The 23,044-nt window shown below is 41.7% G+C and overlaps 1 protein-coding gene across 2 annotated transcripts in view; it reads left to right on the forward strand.

Annotated features, from left to right (window-relative positions):
- Positions 1–6,621: 6,621 nt before the first annotated feature.
- pacc1 (proton activated chloride channel 1) overlaps positions 6,622–23,044 on the forward strand; it is a 62,247-nt gene continuing 45,824 nt past the window's right edge. For both annotated transcript variants that reach the window (XR_009645118.1, XM_060831480.1), the window contains exons 1-3: positions 6,622–6,752; positions 8,811–8,907; positions 12,527–12,736. Coding sequence is in view for 1 of the 2 variants with exons in the window: in XM_060831480.1 (XP_060687463.1) it covers positions 6,705–6,752; positions 8,811–8,907; positions 12,527–12,736 (355 nt within the window). In the remaining variant the exon portion in view is untranslated. The remainder of the gene's footprint in view (positions 6,753–8,810; positions 8,908–12,526; positions 12,737–23,044) is intronic.

Consider the following 23,044-nt stretch of genomic DNA (forward strand, 5'->3'; position numbering starts at 1 on the left):
CCCTCCGCCCGGTCCCCAGATCTGAGCTGTCAATCAACCAGCTGGCCAATAGACAGCCCGATAACCGGAAAGCTCAACCAATAAACAGCCGCCAAACAACAACTACAAAAATGCGCAGGTGCATAACAGACAACCAATAGGAACCAGCCCCTCGCCGCAGCAGCCCCACAGAAAACAAAACCACGCTGTAAACTACCAATAGAAAACAAGTCCCTCACCACAGACAGCCATTAGGAAAATCAACTTCTCACTACAGTTAGCCAATGAGAAATCAGCATCGTTCGGCAGACAACCAATGGGAAATCGACCCTCACAGCAGATAGACGGGAGGATACCAGATCCCCACTGCAAATGCAGCAATTTTGCCTCAACTCTACTGTTTTTCTACTTGCTATGTTTCTGGTGATGGACCCTTCTTCTTATGGAAAAAGTGCTTTCCTATCCACTTCACATACACCTCTGTCTGGTCCCTTGTCAACCTCAGCTGTTGGAAGGAAAGCAATCTCCGCTGAGACCCTCTAGCCCAGGTAGCTCTGGTCAATCTCCACTGCACCCTCTCTCATGCAAAACACATCCTTTGATGCATGTGCTAACCAGAACTGCATACAATACTCCTTTGTGTTTAACCAGAGTTTTATGCAGTTAGTAGTGTTTTATACATAACCACTTTACACTTGACCGTGAATGACATGCAGAAGTCATCACATTGGCACAGAGATGGGCAGTAATAAAGGCCAATAACCCATATACATTCTCAACCACCTTATCTACCTGCCCTACCACCTTCAGGGATCATGAATATGGTCACCAAGATCTGCCTATTCTTTGGTACTTTCCAGGATCTGACCATTCATGGTGCATCCATTGCCTTGTTAGCCTTCCCAAGTACATTACCTCCCAATTTCCCTGGTTAAATTTCATTTAGCACTGTTCTGCCCATCTGACTAGTTTGTTGATATCCTGCTGCAGTTTAAGGCTATCCTGTGTTTACTATCCTGCAAATGCTTGTGCCATCTGCAAACTTCTTGATCAAATTGTCTACATTTAAATCCATATTATTAATGTATACCACAAACAGCAAGAGCCCCAGCAATAAGTCCTGCAGAACCTGCAAGAAACAGACTTGCAGTCACTCTTTGCTGCCTGCCTCTCAATGAATTTTGAATCCAACATACCACTTTGCTTTGGGTTATATGGGCTCTTTCTTGACTAGTTACTATAAGAAATATTATCAAAAGATGATCATAATCAATATTCCTGGTATTTGTTCCCAAAGATTGATCAAATTTGTCAAATACGATATTCCCTTAACAAATCAATGCTATTAATCTCTGATTAATCCATGTCTCTCCAAGTAGATATATTCTATCCCTGAACATTCTTTCTAATAAATTCCCCACCACTACAGTTAGATTGACTGGCTTGCAATTTCCCAATTTATCCCTTGTTCCCTTTTTTTTAAAATAATGGACAATGTGAGCTGTTCTCTCGTTCTGTGGCACCCCATCTATGGCCAGAGAGGATTTGAAAATTAATGCCACGCCCCTTGATATCTCCTTCCTTGCTTCCCACATCATCTCATCCACGCCTTCAGACTTATCAACAGCTAAACACTGTCATACCCCCTCTTTCTCTCTCTATGTAAATTTATTGTAATATTTCAGACATCCGCCTGCATCATGTTTCTCCATTGTGAAGACTGCAATTAAAGTATTTACTGAGGACTCTGGCCACATTTTCTGGGTCCAAACATAGATTACCTCTATAATCCCTAATGGCTCCTACTCTTTTTCTAGTTAATTTCTTGCTATTTATATGTTAAAAAAATCCATGTTTTATGATTTCCTTTATTATACTTAAGCGCTTCTTTTTTTGCTTTCTTAATTTTCTTTTTAAGTTCTTCTGTATCTTTTATGCTCTTGTACAGACTCTGCCGTTTTAAACATTCTTTCTATCATAGGTTTTTCTTTTCTTTAAATCTTAACCTTAATGTCCCTTAACATCCAGGGTTCTCATGTCTTGGTCCACCCTTTGCCGTGAAAGGAACATGCATGCCCTGTAGTTTTACTGTTTTCTCCTTGAATGCATCTCACTGCTCTGACAAAGTTTACTGGAAAGTATCCCCAACCGTTATTTGGAGATGCTGGTGTTGGACTGGGGTGTACAAAGTTAAAAATCACACAACACAAGGTTACAGTCCAACAGGTTTAATTGGAAGCACACTAGCTTTCGGAGCGACGCTCCTTCATCAGGTGATAGTCACCTGATGAAGGAGCGTCACTCTGAAAGCTAGTGTGCTTCCAATTAAACCTGTTGGACTGTAACCTGGTGTTGTGTGATTTTTAACTTTGTACAACCATTATTGCCTTTCCACACTTCCTTCTCTTCCCAACCCCCTGCAGCTGAACCATCCACAGTACCATGGCATTGACTCCACCAACAAGCTGTTTCTCTCACTGTTTTAAAATCCAATAATTGTTCCACCATTGAAATGCACATGGGGAATTTCTGTCACTATCTGCTTGATCCTTTTCTGGTTGGCAGCCAACCCTTCCCTCATTGTTTGCATTTTCTGAAGCTGTGGGTGACCACTTCCTGAGAAGTACTAGGAACTTGTAAACCTGTTGACCACCGGAATGATTATTCTTAGGACAACACAGTGGTGAATATAGAAATATGTAATGTTATGATTTTAATGGAATAGTGCAGTAGGAATCAAGAGAATTCATTACTCCATGGGCCATACCTAAAGTGTAAATATCTTATTTAGTCAATAACATTATCAATTTGTTTCACTTTATTACTGTAATCCAGAAGAAAAGAAACTTGCGCAAAGTTTATTCAATAAACTCAAAAATTACTCATTTATGAGAAACAAATTTATGCTTTAAATTTTTGGCAAACTGGTTATCAATTGCAAACTATGCAGAATTGAACTACATCCCTCTTAATCCTAACACGCATACGCATTCAGACACAGACATGAGCAGATACGCATCTCTAAAGAGCAATTATATATAGAAAAATAGGGGAAATCCTGTTGATTTAAATTCCAAACTAAAAGAATAAAATGAGGTGACTTTCTCACTCCTTAGTTTCTTGCCAACAAGGTCATATTGCTGTCAGCGAAAGGGTGCTGAAAGATCATTAGTTTTGGGTAGCAGATCATTAGATGACGGTCTCACAACTGAGTTAACAGCCCCATTTTTAGAGTTGATGAGATCAGAGATGTTGATTCCTGGAGCTTTTTCTGACTTCCTGGAAATCCATCACTGAGATATGCATTCAATCAATTTTCTTTAAGGGCTATATCGTCACTGAGAGAAAGAGAGCGAGAGTGAGAGATAGCATTGCTGCGTTGCAAGCCTCTCCACAAATGAGCAATCTTCAAGTCTGAGGCAGAACAGAAATCAAAAGTCCAGAGGCTGTTGCCAAGAAAACTTCAGCACCAGGCCTCCTTCCAAAACTCAATCTGTTTGTTCTAGCAATTGAGGTAATAAAACAACCCCTTATCTCTCTTTTAAAAGCTTTCTTCCCCTATATCTCTTGGCCTTTTGTAAATAGCAGACAATCCCAGTTTTTTTTGATTTCCTCAGTCTAAAATGTCACATGTTTAGCATGGAAACAACAGGCCAGAGGGCCTTTTCCCATGCTGTTAAAAATGCTGACCCCCACCAGTAAGGTATTAAACAGTAGCTGCACCTCAGCTGTGTATGGGGTAAAATATTACTTAAAATATTATCGAAATCTAGTCTTTAGAGAGGATCTACTTAAGGTTAGGGAATGTGAATCGTCTTTTTGTCTCAGGTTTGAGAAAGACAATGTATGGAGGTCACTACACCTTCCCTAAGTAAAAGTAAATAACAAACACGGAGATATTGTTAATATCAACTGCTCCAATCTGAAGGGATCAAACAGAAAATCATTTAGGCTTAGACTGAGACATGTGGAAGATTTCAATAAGAAAACCCTTAGTGAGGTGGCAATATCTAACCGAATGTTCCTTACTGAGGTTAAAGTTGTAGAATTTCTCCCTGAAGATCCTGAGTGAACCTGGCCTCCTGCTGAGAGCCCTTCTCGCCACCCCCTTCACCTCTCTCTATTCCAACAGCAAAGCCTGCTATCTGTTGCCTGTGCTTATCCTCTGATTATGCTGAAATCCAATGGGAATGCATACAACTGTGCCCATGAATAGGGCTTAGATGTTTGGATAGAATTCTTGAATTCAAAATCTTTAGCAGCTGTTACAGCACTCTCTACAGACTTTGGTCATAACAAGATAGCTGGAGAAATCTTTAAACACTACTACCAAAGCTGTAACAGTGAGTAAAGATTTGTCAGCATCTGGTTTGTAAGTATTGAGAATCTAATTAAAAACTGGCAATGTGTTTTTCTCTTGGGATTGCTAGCAGCTTGGCATCATTTTGATAAATTGATCTTCGTATTTTGCATATTTTTAGCAGAAGTTCCCTGCCTGCTCATTAATGCCCTCAACAAAATAGCATATAGTGTGACTCACACAGAAAGTTGCTCGTGTGTTGTGGTTACCATTTGCAGCCAAAATTGTATTCGTAATTCTATAAAAGTGGGCACTAAGGAGCTGAACTTTGCATAAAGAAAATACTGGAGTATAAAGCACCAAGATTAGATTTTTTTTTGAGGCCAAAACACAGGGTCTCTTCAAAGTAAAATTGCTTAATTATATCTTTGCTTCAGGTAGCATAGTTGGTCAGTGATCACCACCATTGCCTCACAGCACCAGGGATCCAGGTTTGATTCCACCCTGGGTAACTGCCTGTGAGTAATTGTGGGTAACTGCCTGGAAATAGACTCTTTGGTCAAACTCATCCATACCAACAGACATCCTATATAAATCTAGTCCTATTCATATACCCATCCAGATGCCTTTAAAATGTTGTAATTGTACCAGCCTCCACCACTTCCTCTGGTAGCTCACTTCATCTCTCCTGTTGTGAGCTCCCCCACATAGGTTTCTCCTGTGAATTTCACTGTTTATTTTTCTTAGACTAACTCCATGTCCAGAGGTATTTGAAATCAAACAGCAGAGGCAGTAGTTGTGGAGGTTCATTGCTGGGTCAGACAGCAGGTTTCTCTGTTGATTGACCTACCATCATGTGGTCACTACCTTTGTCTCCTTTCCTCATTTTTAAGGTGTTGTTTTGATCCCTGGAAATACCTTTAAAAAGGAGCAGCTTTTACAGCCACAAGTTTTTTGTTCTCTCCATATTTTGTTGAAGCTCAAAGTTCTACCACCTTTTGTATATAGAAGTGCTTTCTAACATCTCTCCTGAACGGTCTGGTCTTATTCTCAGGCTATGACTAGTTTTAGAATTCTCAAACAGTGGCAATAGTTTATTTTTATCTATCCTGTCTTTTCTGGTTAATATCTTCAGGACTTTGATCAGGTCACCCCTTAACCTTATAAATTCTGGAGAGAACAGATTTGTATAGTCTCTCCTCATAGCTTAATCCCTGAAGTCCAGGTAGCATTATTGTAAACCTACGTTGTACTTGCTCAAAGGACAATGTATCCATTCTAAAGTGTAGTGCACAAATTCACAGTACTTCAAATGGGCATAACTTCTGCATCCTTTACTCCAGTCCTCTAGATATAAAGGCCGACATTCCAATGGCCTTCTTGGTTATTTTCTGCACTTGTTTGTGGTATTTTAAAGATTGATACACCTGAAAGCCCAAGTTTGTTTGGATATCCACTGTATCTATCTAGAGAGTACCTATCCTTTTACAGTCCAACTGGATAACCTCACATTTGCTTATATTGAAATCCATCTGCCACAGTTTTGCCCATTCACCAGGTCTATCAATATTACTTTGTAATTTTATGTTATCACCTACAATGTCTACAATGCTGCCTAACTTTGTCATCAGCAAATCTGGATGTATGGTCACTGGGTGAATGTTGACTCTCCTGGTATTGGCCACTGGGTGAATGTTGGCTCCCCCTGATATTGGTCACTGGGTAACTGATGGGCTCTCCCTGGTTTGGTCACTGGGTGAGTGTTGGGCTCCCCCTGGTATTGGTCACTGGGTGAGTGTTGGGCTCCCCTAGTATTGGTCACTGGGTGAATGTTGGGCCCCCTTTGTATTGGTCACTGAGTGAATGCTGGCTCCCCTGTTATTGGTTGGTGAGTGTTGGTCTCCTTTGGTATTGGTCACTGGGTGAATGCTGGCTCTCCTGTTATTGGTCACTGGGTGAGTGTTGGTCTCCCTCGGTATTGGTCACTGAGTGAATGCTGGCTCCCCTGTTATTGGTCACTGGGTGAGTGTTGGCCTCCCTCGGTATTGGACACTGAGTGAATGCTTGCTCCCCTGGTATTGATCACTGGGTGAGTGTTGGTCTCCCTCGGTATTGGTCACTGGGTGAATGCTGGCTCTCCTGTTATTCATTACTGGGTGAATGATGACTCCCCTATAATTGGTCACTGGGTGAATGTTGGGCTCCCCCGGGTTTAATGCCGGCTGAACTGGGCCAGTGAGTTGTGGGCGGGGGATGGCAAACCGAGCTCCACCCCAGGTGCTCGGTGGTTGGTGCAGACCTGCCTAAGTGACGGCAGGATCTGTATTGCATAGGTCTCCGGGATCTGGGTGATCGCTGCTGTGTGTGGTGTTCGGGACTTTGCCCAAAGCCGGGTACTGGCACTTTGAGCCGCCTGATCGTTTCGATGTCTGTGGCGGTGATGAGAAGGGATTGTGCCGGATCGTACCGGGAGGTGAGTGCGTGGAAGGGACCGCACAATCCGTCCAATATTGCAACCGGCCTCTGCAAACGAGAGCCTTCAGCTTTCATTGAGTTGAAAATAGTTTCCTAGAGTCTGCAATCGGTCCGAAATAATAGTTGAAAGGCTCTTGGGTTTATTTGTTGCGTGGATTAGAAACTTTTTTTCTGCACTAACAATTAAAATAGTTGCTGGTTTAGTAAGATGTTTGGGCTGGGGGAGTGGGTGGTTGAGTAAACGCAGCTTGTTGTTCAGGCTGCCCTGGTGCTCCGCGGTCTGACCACAACTGTCTCCCCACCCCCTTCCCCCCTGAGAGACACCGACCGAGGGGATGGTAACAACAGCCTCACCTCCTCTTCAAGTCGCACAACGCTGAAGATGTTCCTTCGCCATACCTAAGAGCTGAGGGGGCGTAAAGAGGGGCTGGACCGAGCAGGTCCATCACCACCTGTAAGGAGATAAGTTGTATTCATTTCGGAGTTGTGAGGATGGAACGATTACTCCTCTTATCTCCTTCTCATCATGGGGGTCACTGTAGTGTACAGCCAGCAGTGCCTCAGCTCCTCCTTCCCTCAGTCACAGACAAATCGATTTCATTTTGTACTCCCAAGTGCAGCATCCGTGCGTTTTTACTGTAATAGTATCTCCGACCTGCTAAGTCGTTCCTTGTCCTAAATATGCTCAAGTCAGGATTTTGCAGCTCTCCCTTTGTTAACCTGTCTTATTTGGCATTTCCCATCCTCACTATCATTGAGATGCTGATTTTTAATCTCCGTAGCTCCTGAAACTGCTGATAGTCGACTCTCCTTCTGATATCGTGTTTCCAATATAGACCACAATCTCTGGCTGTATCTATCTCCTGTTAAAATGTTCTGCACCTATTCAAGAAGAAACAAAATTATCAATGAGAAATATAGTGATTTGAAAATGGAGGAAGTTTTAAATAGATATTTGAATGCCTTTATTAGTCATTATAGAAGTTGCATAGTTTGACTAATACATGACCCCCCCGACACGTTTTTATTTTTCACATTTGTCCCGATACCTCCCAGAAAGATAATTTAGAACATTTTGGAATAAATAGGAAATCCTGTAAACAAAAGCATGTTCAAATCAGACTTGGGTGATTAATTTGTGATTGTGTTCTTGCTAGATGACTCAGAAGGTGGTTATTGTGTACACTTGCACTCAAGGCAAAGCAAGTCAGGTTTGTAAACACCCTACAAAAACAATAAGTCATGTAAAACTTAACAAATCATGGGTTTGGCATCAGTTGAGGAGTGTTGATGAAAGTGTACAGTAAGTGAACATAAAGAGCAGAAAGTGAGGATGTGGACTGTGTATGAATTGGATTTTGCCCAATCCTGTCCTAACATCCAGTACTTCAAACTGACATGTTCTTGCTGTTGTTTCTCTTTCCACTTCTTTCTGCAATGCAGATCAGATATTTTTAATCAACCTCTTCAGGCATGTTCTGACAAATTTCTAGAGCAGATGAACAGTGAACATGGGCCCAAAAACAGAAATTGCTGGAATTGCTCAGCAGATCTGGCAGCATCTGTGGATAGAAAACCGAGTTAACATTTCAGTTTCCTCAGCACTGGTTGCTGAACCCAAACTGTTCATTCTGATTTCTCTCCACAGATGCTGCCAGACCTGCTGAGCCTTTCCAGCAATGTCTATTTTTGTTTCTGATTTCCAGCATCTGCCGCTCTTGCAGGTTTTATTGAACCTCGGCTATAGGCACAGAGGTGAGAACACTACCACTGTGCCACATGAGCCCTCCTGCAATGTAACATAATCTTTGCAAAAAAGCTCTCGACTTCCTATACCCTGAACTGTGTCCATTTGCTCTCAATTCCTGTGCAGAACAACTAATTTCAAAATGAGTTAACATTAGTTGATTGTTATTTGGTATTTTCAGTGTGTCCTAGATGCTCTGCTGAAGATTCCACATCCCTGCAGTTCTTGAGTTCTGATGGCTGGCTGACCCTCACAACATGACGAAGTTTTGGAAACTGTGTTTTAAAAACCTTTTCTCTTTATCTGCAGCTTTCAGATGTTGGAACAGAGGACAACACTTGCAATTCTGACCTCAGGAATGAAACTGATACTGACCAAGATGATTTGAATAGAACAGCAATACGAGGTATAAACCAGTATTGTGAAAGATACGTCTCTATTCCATCTTTCCCCACAGAAAGGCAGGGGCCTGAGTTCTGTAGGTCACCTGTGGTGGGGAAGTAAATGGATCAGGAGGGCAGTGTCTCATTGCTAGCCTGCCAACACTTGCTCGAGAATAATGTTATGGGTGATGAGTGAGGATCTGGTGGACCAATTTTCCTTGGTCCAACTGAGAACCTTAAAGGTGTAATTAATGTCTAACGAAGGTCATCACACCATTGCCACTTTGATTTAAAGAGCAGTGGGAGTCTGTACCAAGCTTGGCAGCTTCAGCCTTGCAGGCTTTTGTTTGGTGACAAAGCATATATCAACTTTGCTGCTCCCTTCACCTATTGGAAGTCTGCACCACAGTTTGAACTCTCTTGTTTCCATTGGTGACAGCATTCCCCTCCCCCCACCCCCACCTAACCCCCACCACCCCCTCAATGGCCCTGCTAATCTGGCCCTGGTGAGATCCTTGAATGAACTGGGTCTGGGGACAGCACAGGTCTCTTTGCTGTTTGGACCTTCTGCAATTTCAGCAGTGGTCACTGATGCTGGAGGCCCAGAACTTCTGGCCTCTAGTCTTGCTCCTGGGAATGGACAGATCCTTTGTCATACCAATTACAGGGCTGCTGACAGAAATTAACATGATGCAAACTGACCGAGTGGACGTCTGCTCATCTCCAAAGCTTACATTGCAGGAGCCCTTTCTCATGTATAATCCAGCTCCGGTCTCTCTTTTGTATTGTTCCAGAGTTTGTGTGATTGGGAACAGGATAACTTTTAAACTGCATATGTGCTTATTTTAATTCAGAGTCTAGATCATTGCCCTCCTTGAACCAGCTCCTTGTATCTACATAACTAAAGGTGACACACACTGTTCAGACACAGCAGCTGTCTTTAGTTGTGTGAATGTTGAAAGCCAATTGCAGCAACTAGTGTCTGGAAGTCTAATTAAAATAAGGTCTGTGTAATGGTGGAATTGTCTGTAGTTTGTTTTCTTTAAACAACAAAATCAGCAAAATTGTTTGGATAAATTGTGTTTGCATGTGACTGTTGTGAAGTCACTTGCTGACTTGAGTTTTAGATTAGATTTAGATTTATTGTCATGTATATATAAGAAAGTGTTTTTTCGCGTGTTATACGCAAAGTGTTGCCACATTCTGGTGCCGTCTTGAATATAGTGCAAGATTTTACTGCGGTAGCGTTCTCCCCGTGTCTGCGTGGGTTTCCTCCGGGTGCTCCGGTTTCCTCCCACAGTCCAAAGATGTGCGGGTCAGGTGAATTGGCCAAGCTAAAATTGCCCGTAGTGTTAGGTAAGGGGTAAATGTAGGGGTATGGGTGGGTTGCGCTTCGGCGGGTCGGTGTGGACTTGTTGGGCCGAAGGGCCTGTTTCCACACTGTAAGTCTAATCTAATCTAATCTTTCTCTTTTTTTTCCCTGCTCTGCTGCTCCTCCAGTTGTTGAGTGACATTTTTTCACTTTCATTTTAAAGCTCTGTAATGGTGGTTCGAAATGGGAATGTAATCATGTTCTGCAGTAATATTACTCAGAACTGCTTGAAAGATAAGACTTGATTGACTTTAGTAAATAGAATTTTGCATGTGAGCTCATGCTTTCAGTGCAATTTTTATCTTTATTTTGTCCTTTTTTGTGTGCTTTGGACAAATGTTTACATTCTGTGCTCAAAATCTAACCACCATTACGGAGCTTAAAAATGAAAGCAAAAAGCTGTTGAAAAGTCAACAACTGGAGAAGCAGCAGAGAAGGAACAACAAGAAGAGAGAAAGATAAACTCTAGTGCAGTAAAATCTTGCATTATGGTCAATGTTTCAAGACGGCGCCAGAGCATGTTTTACTGTACTTTTTATATGCAGAAAAATGTGTTGCTGGAAAAGCACAGCAGGTCAGGCAGCATCCAAGGAGCAGAAGAATCGACGTTTCGGGCATAAGCCCTTCTTCAGCCCTGAAGAAGGGCTTATGCCCAAAACGTCGATTCTCCTGCTCCTTGGATGCTGCCTGACCTGCTGCGCTTTTCCAGCAACACATTTTTCAGCTCTGATCTCCAGCATCTGCAGTCCTCACTTTCTCCCTGTACTTTTTATATACATGGTAATAAATCTAAATCTAATCTGAAAGGTTAGAGAGAAAGTAACATCAGAACAGTCATATGCAGAGAACTTGTGACCTTGTACTTTGTTATTACAATGTGAAAAAAATGTATTTATCAAACTAAACCCAAAATTCCAGCAGTTGAATGTGAATTTATAAACATAAAGTTTGCATGAAGGAGAGCATACTATAAATTAAGTATATTTTAAAAAGTAATTCATTTTCTCTTAACTTGTTATACTGTATTCTCTTTCTCTTCTGACATTTTTCTTTTAAACATCTATCCCTTGATCACCCTTCTTTCCTTCAAAGATGTTGTTGTTCATAGTTCTCCAAAATCTCCAAATAACTCGCTACACTAAACATCTCTTCTTTCCTCATTTGAATGATTTTGATCCTTGATGAACTAAATCTTCTCCCCCAACCCATTCCCCCCATCTCTAATTTCTATGCATTCCTGATGTTTATTGATCATCTCCTTCCATTTTTGACTTCTGTTTGCAATCACTACCTCAATCTCACCAGCTCTGATGTATTTTTCATTAATGGGGTTATTTATATTTAACATATCCATAAGCCTGTATGCCTGCAGCCCCTTTGACCTCACCTTGTATCCTTGTGATGGGAGGGAAAGGAAAAAAAACGCCAGGTCTCTTTCTCATATCCTGTCTTGAAGTATATAAATGGATGCAATCCATGAACTGGTTATTTGGAATGAAACAGCCACGCTTCTTTCTCTCCTTCCGAGCAATACTTCTTTCTATTCTTTCTTTATAGCAGCACACAATCTCTCAGGAACATACTTCTAACTTCAGCTGATTGAGCATTCTCCTCACCAGTCCCCAAGCTTGCAACATACATAATGTGCAAGTCACTCAACTCTCTGTTGCTGCATTCTATTGCATTTTTATTACATTCTCATTTCTTATCTATCTTCACCAATCTGCACTGAACTCCTTATCTCCTGATGCACTGAATTCAAAATCATTGTTCATGTCTACTAATCCCTCCACAACGTTGATATGCTTAGCTGTATTTGTTCAGCTGTATAAATTACAGCATGCCAGTTATTCTTCTGACATGTCATCCTTTGTATTCTTCCTTCCCTTCACTCTACTTTATGGCAAACCTTCAACTGCAGCCTGACATCTGACTCTGAAATCATTACTATAACACCACCACCATGCTACCACCTTTGTTCCCTCACTAAAGAATGTGGTAATCAATTGCATGTCCTCCCCACCATACTGAAGATGAAAGTCTTAGTGAAGAGATCTTTTGATGTTTCCTTACTAGTCAGCAGCCAGGATCCTTGATTAACTAATTATTGCAAACTGAACCAATGTGATATAGTTATGGTGTAAAACACAATGAGATGTGAATGATTTCTTACATTGTAACTGTGAAGTTTAAACAGCATAAACGTCTTGTTTTAATTCTTTATCAAGGGAAGGAATTTCTGGTTAAGTGAATACTTTTTCCTGTTCTAGACGATGAAGCTGGCTCCACAAGTCTTTCCTCCATCTTTGGTAAAGCCTGTCTGAAGAACACCTTTTCTGTGATTCTTATCCTTATCTACCTGCTCTTGATGTCTGTGGCAGTATTCCTGGCCTATCAGACCATCACAGATTTCAGGGAGAAGCTGAAACATCCTGTTATGTCAGTGTCCTTTCAGGAAGTTCTGAAATATGATGCTCCTGGTGAGAATACATTTTATTTTCTTATGAAAATGCTGACATAAAATAGTTCAAAAACAAAAACTCTACAGATTCTGGAAACATGGAATAAAAATGAGAAGTATTTGTCAGGTAACATCTGTGGAAGGAAACATGGAGTTAACTTTTCAGCTCAATAACACATAGTCGGAAATAGAATTCATCACTTAAGAGTGCGGTTGTGTAATTGAGAACTTAGCAATTAGCTCAGTTTCATTGACACCATTAGATCCAAATAGGTAGTGTTGCCATGGGACCACCTCTAGGCCCAGCCCTTCATTAATTACCATGAGAAATACATCACCAGTGAAGTGGTGACATTGAAACTGAAGAGGAAGTCATAGATAACTTTTGGGTTTGGGGAAAGGGATGTGATTCTGTGACAGTTGATGATTGTGACACAGCTAATACCTGTTCTGTATTCTTAGAAATCTTCAGCACTTTTACAAACATCTGATAAATCTTCATACAATTGCCTCAATTATTGAGATAAGAAAATGTGTAAAGGGATCTTGATCAAATGAATCAATGGACTGAAAATGATCGATGGAGTTCAGTCTGGATAAATAGGATTTTCAAATTAAAGTTTTGGTACAACAAGCAAGAATATGGCTTGTACAATTGATGGTAGGGCATTGGGTAGTGTTGTAGAACAGAGGGACCTGGGTATAGGTATATAATTCTTTGAAGTTTGCTTCGCATATGAACAGGGTGGTTAAAAAGACGTTTGGCACACTCCTTTGAGTATAGGAGTTGGGAAGACATGTTGAGGTTGTACAGGATATTGATAAGGCCACTTTTAGAATACAGTGTCTTTGACCAGGATATTACTAGGATTGGAGGGTTTGAGTTATATAAATAGGGTGGGATCTTTTCATTGGAGCCTAGGAGATTGAGAGGCGACCTTAAAGAAGTTTATATAAAAAAATGGGGTGTAAATGATAGAGTTAATAAATTATATAAGCAAAAAACTGAAAGAACTGCAGCTGCTAGAAATCAGAAGAAAAGTTGCTCGAAACAACTCAGCAGATCTGGCAGCGTCTGTGGAGAGAAAGCAGCATTAATATTTCAGGTCTAGGGACCCTTCTTAAGGGCCATTGGACCTGAAATCATGTCTCACGAACTTGATTGAGTTTTTTTGAAGAGGTAACAAAGAGGATTGGTGAGGGCAGAGCAGTAGGTGTGATCTACATGGACTTCAATAAGACATTTGACAAGGTTCCCATGGGAAACCAGTTAGCAAAGTTAGACCTCATGGAATACAGGGAGAACTAGCCATTTTGGTACAGAACTGGCTCAAAGGTAGAAGACAAAGGGTGGTGGTGGAGGGTTGTTTTTCAGACTGGAGGCCTGTAACCAATGGAATGCCACAAGGATTGGAGCTGGATCCACTATTTTACATCATTTATGATTTAGATGTGAGCATAAGAAGTACTGTTAGTAAGTTTGCAGATGATACCAAAATTGGAGGTGTGGTGGACAGCGAAGAAGGTTACCTCAGATTATAATGGGATCTTTGTCAGATGGGCCAATGGGCTGAGGAGTGGCAGATGGAGTTTAATTTAGATGAATGCGAAGTGCTGCATTTTGGGAAAGCAAATCTTAGCAGGACTTATACATGTTAAGGTCCGAGGAGTGTTGCTGAACTAAGAGACCTTGGAGTGCAGGTTCATTGCTCCTTGAAAGTAGAGTCGCAGGTAGATAGGATAGTGAAGAAGGTATTTGGTATGCTTTCCTTTATTGGTCAGAATATTGAGTACAGGAGTTGGGAAGTCATGTTGCAGCTGTACAGGACATTGGTTCGGCCACTTTTCGAATATTGTGTGCAACTCTGGTCTCCGTCCTATTGGAATGATGTTGTGAAACTTGAAAGGGTTCAGAAAAGATTTAGCAAGATGTTGCCAGGGTTAAAAGGCTTGAGCTATAGAGAGAGAGGTTGAATAGGATGGGGCTGTTTTCCCTGGAGCATCGGAGGCTGAGGGGTGACCTTATAGAGGTTTATTAAATCATGAGGGGCATGGATAGGATAAGGTCTTTTCCCTGGGGTTGGGGAATCCAGAACCAGAGGGCATAGGTTTAGAGTGAGAGGGGAAAGATATAAAAGAGATCTAAGGGGCAACGTTTTCATGCAGAGGGTGGTACGTGTATGGAATGAGCTGCCAGAGGAAGTGGTGGAGCCAGGTACAATTGCAACATTTAAAAGGCATCTTGATGGGTATATGAATAGGAAGGGTTTGGAGGGATATGGGCCGGGTGCTGGCAAGTGGGACTAGATTATGTTGGGAAATCTGGTCAGAATGGACGAGTTGGACCGAAGGGCCTGTTTCCAGGTTGTACATCTCTATAACTCTTATTACTCTCCAACTTTGTTTTCTTTCTACTGATGCTGCCAAACCTGCTGAGTTTTTCCAGCAATCCCTGCTTTTGTTAATCAAATTCCATCATGCATTCAACTTTGTATTTTGAAACAGAACAATCAACAAACTCCATTTCCTCAAAAGTATTAGTCAAGTTGGTATCTTGACAACAGTATATCGAACATCGACACTCACTGATCAGTGAATGTATTGGAATTGCTACAGTCCCACACCCGACAAAAACAATCTGAATGGTAGTCTCATGAATAATGTCCTGAAATATTTTCCCCCACCTTAAGAGATCAAGACACACAAATAGAAAGCAGGACATAACACTAGTGCTTCACTGGAGGATCACTGATGATGTTACCCAGCATGGTGACGTAACATCTGAAAACAAATGTTCCAGCTCAGTGAGCAAACTTAAAACCTGAACCTCAAGCTGAGCTACAAATCTTCTCAAAAATCACATTGTACAAGAGTTTTTAAATAAAGTCTTGAAAGCCTTTTCTGATTGTTGACTTAGGCAGCATCGATTAGCCATTATTAAAATAGCCAGTTCAGACATTTTGGCACCCCTGCCTTTACGGCCCCTCTCAAGAAAAGACCAAGGAGAGAATAACCTTCTTAAAGGAGCAGTATTGTTGCATCATCATTTGCATGTGAAGCTGCTGTGGTCAGGGAGGGTGTGTCAGGTGTGAATGCAGAATGAAGCAGAGTATAACAGTTGTTATGGACTAGGCCAGACCATTCAAAACATTCTTAAGCTGGCAGCCCAGACCATAACTTTGCAATTTGTTTTGGTAAGTATGTAGTGAAAGTTACCTGGAGTAAGTTAGCTAGGTTGACTACCAGGTTTTAAACAGACAACAATTTATTCACAAAATGAAACACAAAGAACAGAATAAAGAAGCACTATAGACCTCAGTCTATCCAAACTAGACTTAATCGTGCTGTTCCGAATATGCATAACAGTCCCAATAAGCAAACCCCTTAAACACAGTAAAAATGGCTTATACCCCGGGCGGATACCGGGGCGGGCTGTGCTAGAAAGGTGTGTCAGGGCAGACCGAGAACTGGAAGGGGCATGGGGTGGACCGAGAGCCGGAAGTGGGTAGGGGCGGGCTGCCTTAGAGTGGTCGGAAGGTGGGAGGGACGGGGGCTTGCTGGGTTTGTATTGTCTGCACTTTTGTATGTAACCGTATTGTCTAATGTACAAATGTCGTTGTCACTGTCTTGTCCTATGTGGAACTTGGATTTGAGGTTTGTCCTCATCTCCCTGTAAAATGGTTGAACATTAGGGTTTGGGGCCTAGCTTTGCTGCTCCTCTCCCTTGTAAAATTGCTCTCTCTTGTGTACAGCTGTAAATGTTTTTTAGTAAACTCTTTTGGTATTTGTTTAATAAAATAAAAATGGCTTATAGGTCAAAGTTTGAAGGGCAGAAGAAGAGAGAGTCCAGCAGTCTGTTTCCACACAGCTCACAGCTGAACTCCCAATAGTCCTGAACTGAACTGCTCAGCCAGAGAGCTGATCACACCTCCTTGACTTATGCAGGTTACATGTAAAAACACAAAAGCTTTGGCCTAGAGGCTCTCAGTTTATGTATAAGCAAAAAGGCCTCTCAACACCTTTTTATCTCTGTACCAAATCCAGCCGTTACAGAGCCGAGAATGTTTTATGACCCCTCTGGGAAAAAAAAACAAGGACGCAGTATCCTTGAGAAAAGGAACAGCTTTTAGAGAAAAGGGACCAGCTTTGTAGTACGGTGAACAGCCCTCGAACAATGTTGACAGGGAAGTGGAAGATGTGTCTGGTGGTGGCATCAATGAAACGGTGAAGTATGATGTGTTGAAAATGGACTGGTGATGTGGAATAGTTTTTGGTGGGTGACAGCAGAATTAGGACTTGAATGGTGGAGACCCCTGTTATCCACAGCAAAGGAGTTTCTTGGTTGAAGAGAAGTGAGACATGTCAGAAATATTGAGTGAAAAATTATATCATCAGAATAGGTGTGCCAGAGCCGGTGCGAGCTGGGTCTCTTCAAGATGGACATTCCAGAAAGTGAAGTGGCAGTCAATGAGACATGAATGGAGAAACAAAAACTGTGTACTTTCCCAATTCTAATGGATGATCATTAACGTAAAATGTCAACTCTGTTTCTGTCTTTACAAATGTTGACTGACTTGCTGAGTAATTCCAGCATTTCCTTGATATTAAAGTAGTACTCGGCTTTTCAAGAAGTATATTGACATCTCCTGCGATTTATTGCCCTAATCACTGATACTGAAAGAAATCTGAGTACAATTACATTGTTTCAACAAGGTTACTGTCTATTATTAGTTACTTAATCAGTAGTGTTTCAGAAACTACAATTTGAGGTTCTCGCACCATGACTTTCATTCCGGAAGTTACCTTGCTCAGCACAGGATTAGTACATGCCTTTGACTTGCATCCCAGGCCTCAATTATTTTATTTTCTTGATGATAATAATAGTTAAAGAGGAAGTTATAGAATATGGTAGTATTTTATGACCTGAGATTAGCAAAGGAAAAAAAATGTCTTCCTCCATGCCAAATAAGATGATATTAAGAAGAGACATTTCTGACTTTGCTACACATCGCACACAAAATATTGCTCAGCTTTTAATTTTTTATTGTGTGGGCTAAGTGCACTGCTGACAAGTCTGACATTTATTGCCCATCCCACTGCCTCTGGCAAGGTGGTGTACCTTCATAGACTGCTGTCATCGTTGTGGTGTCGACACACCCATAGAGGGAGAAAGTTCAGGATTATGCCTCAGCAGCTATGAAATATCTGTGATTAAAGCTCCAACTCAGGATGGTGGGTAACCTGAAGGAGAATTTGCAGAGGGTAACGTTCCCTTTTTTTCTACTCCTTTTTTTACAGGTGGTAGATATTGTAGGTTTTAATGATAGTGTTGATAGATACTTGATAAGATGCTGCAGCATGACATATGTACTCTGCTGACACTATGCATCGATGGGGAAGGGAATGAATGTTTTAGGTAGTGAATGGCCTGCAAACCAAGTGGGCTGCTTTGTCCTGGATAACACTGTGCTTCCTGAGTGTTGTTGGAGTTGCATTCTCTCAGGCAAGTGTACAGTATTCCATCACATTCCTGACTTGGGGGACAGTAATGAGGCTGGCACCAGTAATAAGGCCAGAAGCTAAATGGTCCCAGTGGAAGCCAGACTGAGTTCCACCTAATGCAGGATTAATTCTGAGTTCAGTAGCCAGAGCTGGCAATCCTTTTTGCATCACATTGCTGACAGTTGAGAGTATAGTGATGGCTAAGTAATTGGCCAGATTGGATTTGTCGTGTTTTTCTTGTGGACAGGGTAGCACAGATGCCAGTGTTGTAGCTATACTGGAACAGCTAAGCTAAACGTAGTTAGTAAGTGCAAGTCTGCCACTGAGAGATTGTCAGGACCTGTAATATTTCCTTTTGCCAGCCTCTTTAGCTAGCTTCTTGAATCACTGCAGTCCATATGCTGTAGGTAGACCCACAATGCCATTAGGGACAGAGTTCCAGGATTGTGGGTGGCATGGTGGCACAGTGGTTAGCACTGCTGCCTCACAGCGCCAGAGACCCGGGTTCAATTCCCGCCTCAGGCGACTGACTGTGTGGAGTTTGCACATTCTCCCCGTGTCTTCGTGGGTTTCCTCCAGGTGCTCCGGTTTCCTCCCACAGTCCAAAAATGTGCAGGTCTGATGAATTGGCCATGATAAATTGCCCGTAGTGTTAGGGCAGGGATAAATGTAGGGGAATAGGTCTGGGTGGGTTACGCTTCGGCGGGTCGGTGTGGACTTGTTGGGCCGAAGGGCCTGTTTCCACACTGTAAGTAATCTAATCTAATCAAATTTTCACCCAATGACACTGAAGGGACAACAGCATATTTCCAGGTCAGGATGGTGAATGGCTTGGAGGGGAACTTGCAGGTGTTTCTGTTCCAAGAAGGCAGCTCAGTACAACCTTCTCCAGGAAAATAACAATAAGAAATAAATGCTATCCTGGCCATGAACAAAAAACATGGAAATTAGCAGAGAGTTTTAGACAGCAGACTGAATTTCACTGCCCAAGTCCCTACTAGAAAATGACATACAGAATTACAACAACAGATGCAGAATTAAACCTATTGCACTCCCTGGACTGGGCGCTGAAAGACACATATTTAATTCCCCCTTCACATAGAATGTCAAGCCGTAATGGTTGTTGATTGACTCATATTGTCAGAGTCAGTATTCAGTACCGATTAAAAGGGAAACGTTCTGCACTCTCATTCAGTGTGGGAAGCCAACGATTACAAAATGATACCCACACTCACTAGATTGTCAGAAACAAGTGCAGGACTCTGATCCCCTACTACCAAAACATGAAAGAAATAATTTTAAAAATAAACCAAAATCAGATAGAGATAATACAAATCACACTTCCATTTAGCACTGGAGACTTTCAGTTAGATATTATTCCACATTTAGTCCTGAATACTGACAGTTAATAATTAATTGCACACTCTCATACAATGCCAAGACGGACGGTTAGAGAATGAATCATACATTCCTTCACAATAGAAATATGAGCCTCATATAAATTATCTCCCCTACTAATGCAATGTACCGTAGACTGACAGAGTGAATCACAAGATGATATATTGCAGTTAATTGGAAACATAGATATATCCCTCTCAGAGAAAGAAGACACCACTGATCTCCTGATCAGGTTCTGGGGATTTATCTACCTTTATATGTTTTAAGACCCCCAGCACCTCCTTTTGTTATATGATTGCTTTTCAAAACATTGTTTTTTCCCCCAAGTACCCTGTCTTTCGTGATGTTCTCCACTGTAAACACTGGCATGAAGTATTTGTTTAGTAATCTCACTATGATTCCACACACACACTGTCACTTTGACCTTTATGAGACCCTATTTTCTCCCTAGTTGTGCTTTTGCCCTTACTGTACATATAGATTCTCTTTGGATTCTCCTTAACTCTATTTGTCATAGCTATCTCATGTCTTTTTACCCTCCTGTTCTCCCTCTTTCTTTCCCTTCGTGCCCTTACACTCCTCTAGGGATTCATTCAGTCCCAACTGTCTATATCTGGTGGATGCCTCCGTTTTCTTGACCAAAATCTCAATTTCTGTAGTATTCCAGCATTCCCTTAATGTACCAATCGTGCCCTTCACACTAACGGGAACATACTGTCTCTGGACTTGTGATATCTCATTCTTAAAGGGTTCCCACTTCCCAACTGTCCTTTTACCTGTGAATAGCCTCCCTCAGAAAACCTTTGAAAGTTCCTGTCTAATACATCAAAATCGGCCTTACTTCAATTTAGAATTTTCACTTTTTGATCAGTCTATTCTTTTCCATAACTATTTTAAAACAAATAGAATTATGATTGCTTGCCCCAAAGGCCTTCCCTACTCATACTTTTGTAACATCCTGTCTTACTGCCTTACAGAAGGTCAGATTTTGCTCCTTCCCTAGTAGGTACATTCAAATATTGAATAACAAAATTTTCTTGTACACTTTTAACAAATTATTTTCCCTCCAAGCCCTAAACACTATGGCAGTCCCAGATTATGTGTCTGAATAGTTAAAATCCCACACCATTAAAACCTTATTGTTCTTGCAGATGTCTGAGATCTCCTTATATATTTGTTTCTCAATTTCCCACTGACAATCGGGGGGGGGCACAATAGTACAATCCTAACAAGATTTCTTATTTCTCAATTCTACCCATATAACTTCACTGGACAATCTCCCAGGAATATCCTCCTCAAGTGTAGCTATAACGTTATCCCTAATCAAAAATGTCACTCTGCCCCTGCCCCCATTCTCTTGCCTCCCTTTCTATCCTTACTATAGCATCTATACATCAAGCTGCAAATCTTGACAATCCCTGAGCTATGTTTCTGTAATAGCTATGATATCCCAGACTCATATTCCCAACTGTGCCCTATGTTCATCTGCCTTACCTGTCAGGCCTCTTGCATTAAAGTAAATGCAGTTTACTTTATCAGTCTAACATCATTTTCTGACAAGCTCTTGTCTGCCATGTCTATTTGTCTTGCTCCCCTTATGTGCATCAGCCTCAGCCTCTTCTCTTTTCTCATTATCATTTTGGTTCCCATCCCTCTCTGAGAATCCTCCCAAGTAGCACTAACAAATCTTCTCTCAAGGATATTGGTCACCTTACAATTCAGGTGGAACCTGTCCTCTTATGAGTTTCATTGCTACCTGAAGAGATCTTAAGGGTTGAAAAATGTGAATCTTTGCCTCTTGCACCAGTTCCTCAGCCACGCACTCATCCACTCTATCCTCCTATTCTTGCTCTCACTAGTATGTGGCACTGTTAGCAGTCCAGGTATTACTCCTCTTGAGGACCTACTTTTTAATCTCCTGCCTAGTTTTCTATATTCTCTGTATAGAACTTCATCCCTTTCCATATCTATGTTGTCGGTACCTACATGCACAGTGACCTCCTGCCGGTTCCTCTCCCATTTTAGAATATTCTGCACCTTCTCCGAGACATCCTTGACCCTGGCACCAGGCAGGCAACACTCCATTCTCACTGACAGCCTTGTGAAATTTGAAACCAAAAATATACCTAGCCTAATGGTGACCATGAAACCATTGTCAATAGTTTAAAAACCTCTTTGTGACTCCAGACTTATTGCAATGTGGTTGACTTACAAATATATTAAGGACAAAAGGGTAACAAGGGAGAGAATAGGGCCCCTCAGAGATCAGCAAGGCGGCCTTTGTGTGGAGCCACAGAAAATGGGGGAGATACCAAATGAATATTTTGCATCAGGATTTACTGTGGAAAAGGATATGAAAGATATAGATTGTAGGGAAATAGATGGTGACATCTTGCAAAACGTCCAGATTACAGAGGAGGAAGTGCTGGATGTCTTGAAACGGATAGAAGTGGATAAATCCCCAGGACCTGATCAGGTGTACCCGAGAACTCTGTGGGAAGCTAGAGAAGTGATTTGCTGGGCCTCTTGCTGAGATATTTGTATCATCGATAGTCACTGGTGAGGTGCCGGAAGACTGGAGGTTGGCAAACGTGGTGCCACTGTTTAAGAAGGGTGGTAAAGACAAGCCAGGGAACTATAGACTGGTGAGCCTGACTTCGGTGGTGGGCAGGTTGTTGGAGGGAATCCTGAGGGACAGGATGTACATGTATTTGGAAAGGCAAGGACTGATTCGGGATAGTCAACATGGCTTTGTGCATGGGAAATCATGTCTCACAAACTTGTTTGAGTTTTTTGAAGAATTAACAAAGAAGATTGATGAGGGCAGAGCAGTAGATGTGATCTATATGGACTTCAGTAAGGCGTTTGATAAGGTTCCCCATGGGAGACTGATCAGCAAGGTTAGATCTCATGGAATACATTGGAGAACTACCCATTTGGATACAGAACTGGCTCAAAGGTAGAAGACAGAGGGTGGTGGTGGAGGGTTGTTTTTCAGACTGGAGGCCTGTGACCAATGGAGTGCCACAAGGATAGGTGTGGGGCCCTCTACTTTTTGTCATTTACATAAATGATTTGGATGCGAGCATAAGAGGTACAGTTAGTAAGTTTGCAGATGACACCAAAATTGAAGGTGTAGTGGACAGCGAAGAGGGTAACCTCAGATTACAACAGAATCTGGATCAGATGGGCCAATGGACTAAGAAGTGGCAGATGGAGTTTAATTCAGATAAATGCGAGGTGCTGCATTTTGGGAAAGCAAATCTTAGCAGGATTTATACACTTAATGTTAAGGTCCTAGGGAGTGTTGCTGAACAAAGAGACCTTGGAGTGCAGGTTCATGGCTCCTTGAAAGTGAAGTTGCAGGTAGATAGGATAGTGAAGAAGGCGTTTGGTATGCTTTCCTTTATTGGTCAGAGTATTGAGT

The sequence above is a fragment of the Hemiscyllium ocellatum genome, chromosome 10, assembly GCF_020745735.1.
Source record: "Hemiscyllium ocellatum isolate sHemOce1 chromosome 10, sHemOce1.pat.X.cur, whole genome shotgun sequence".
In the NCBI taxonomy this organism is placed as follows: Eukaryota; Metazoa; Chordata; class Chondrichthyes; order Orectolobiformes; family Hemiscylliidae; genus Hemiscyllium; species Hemiscyllium ocellatum.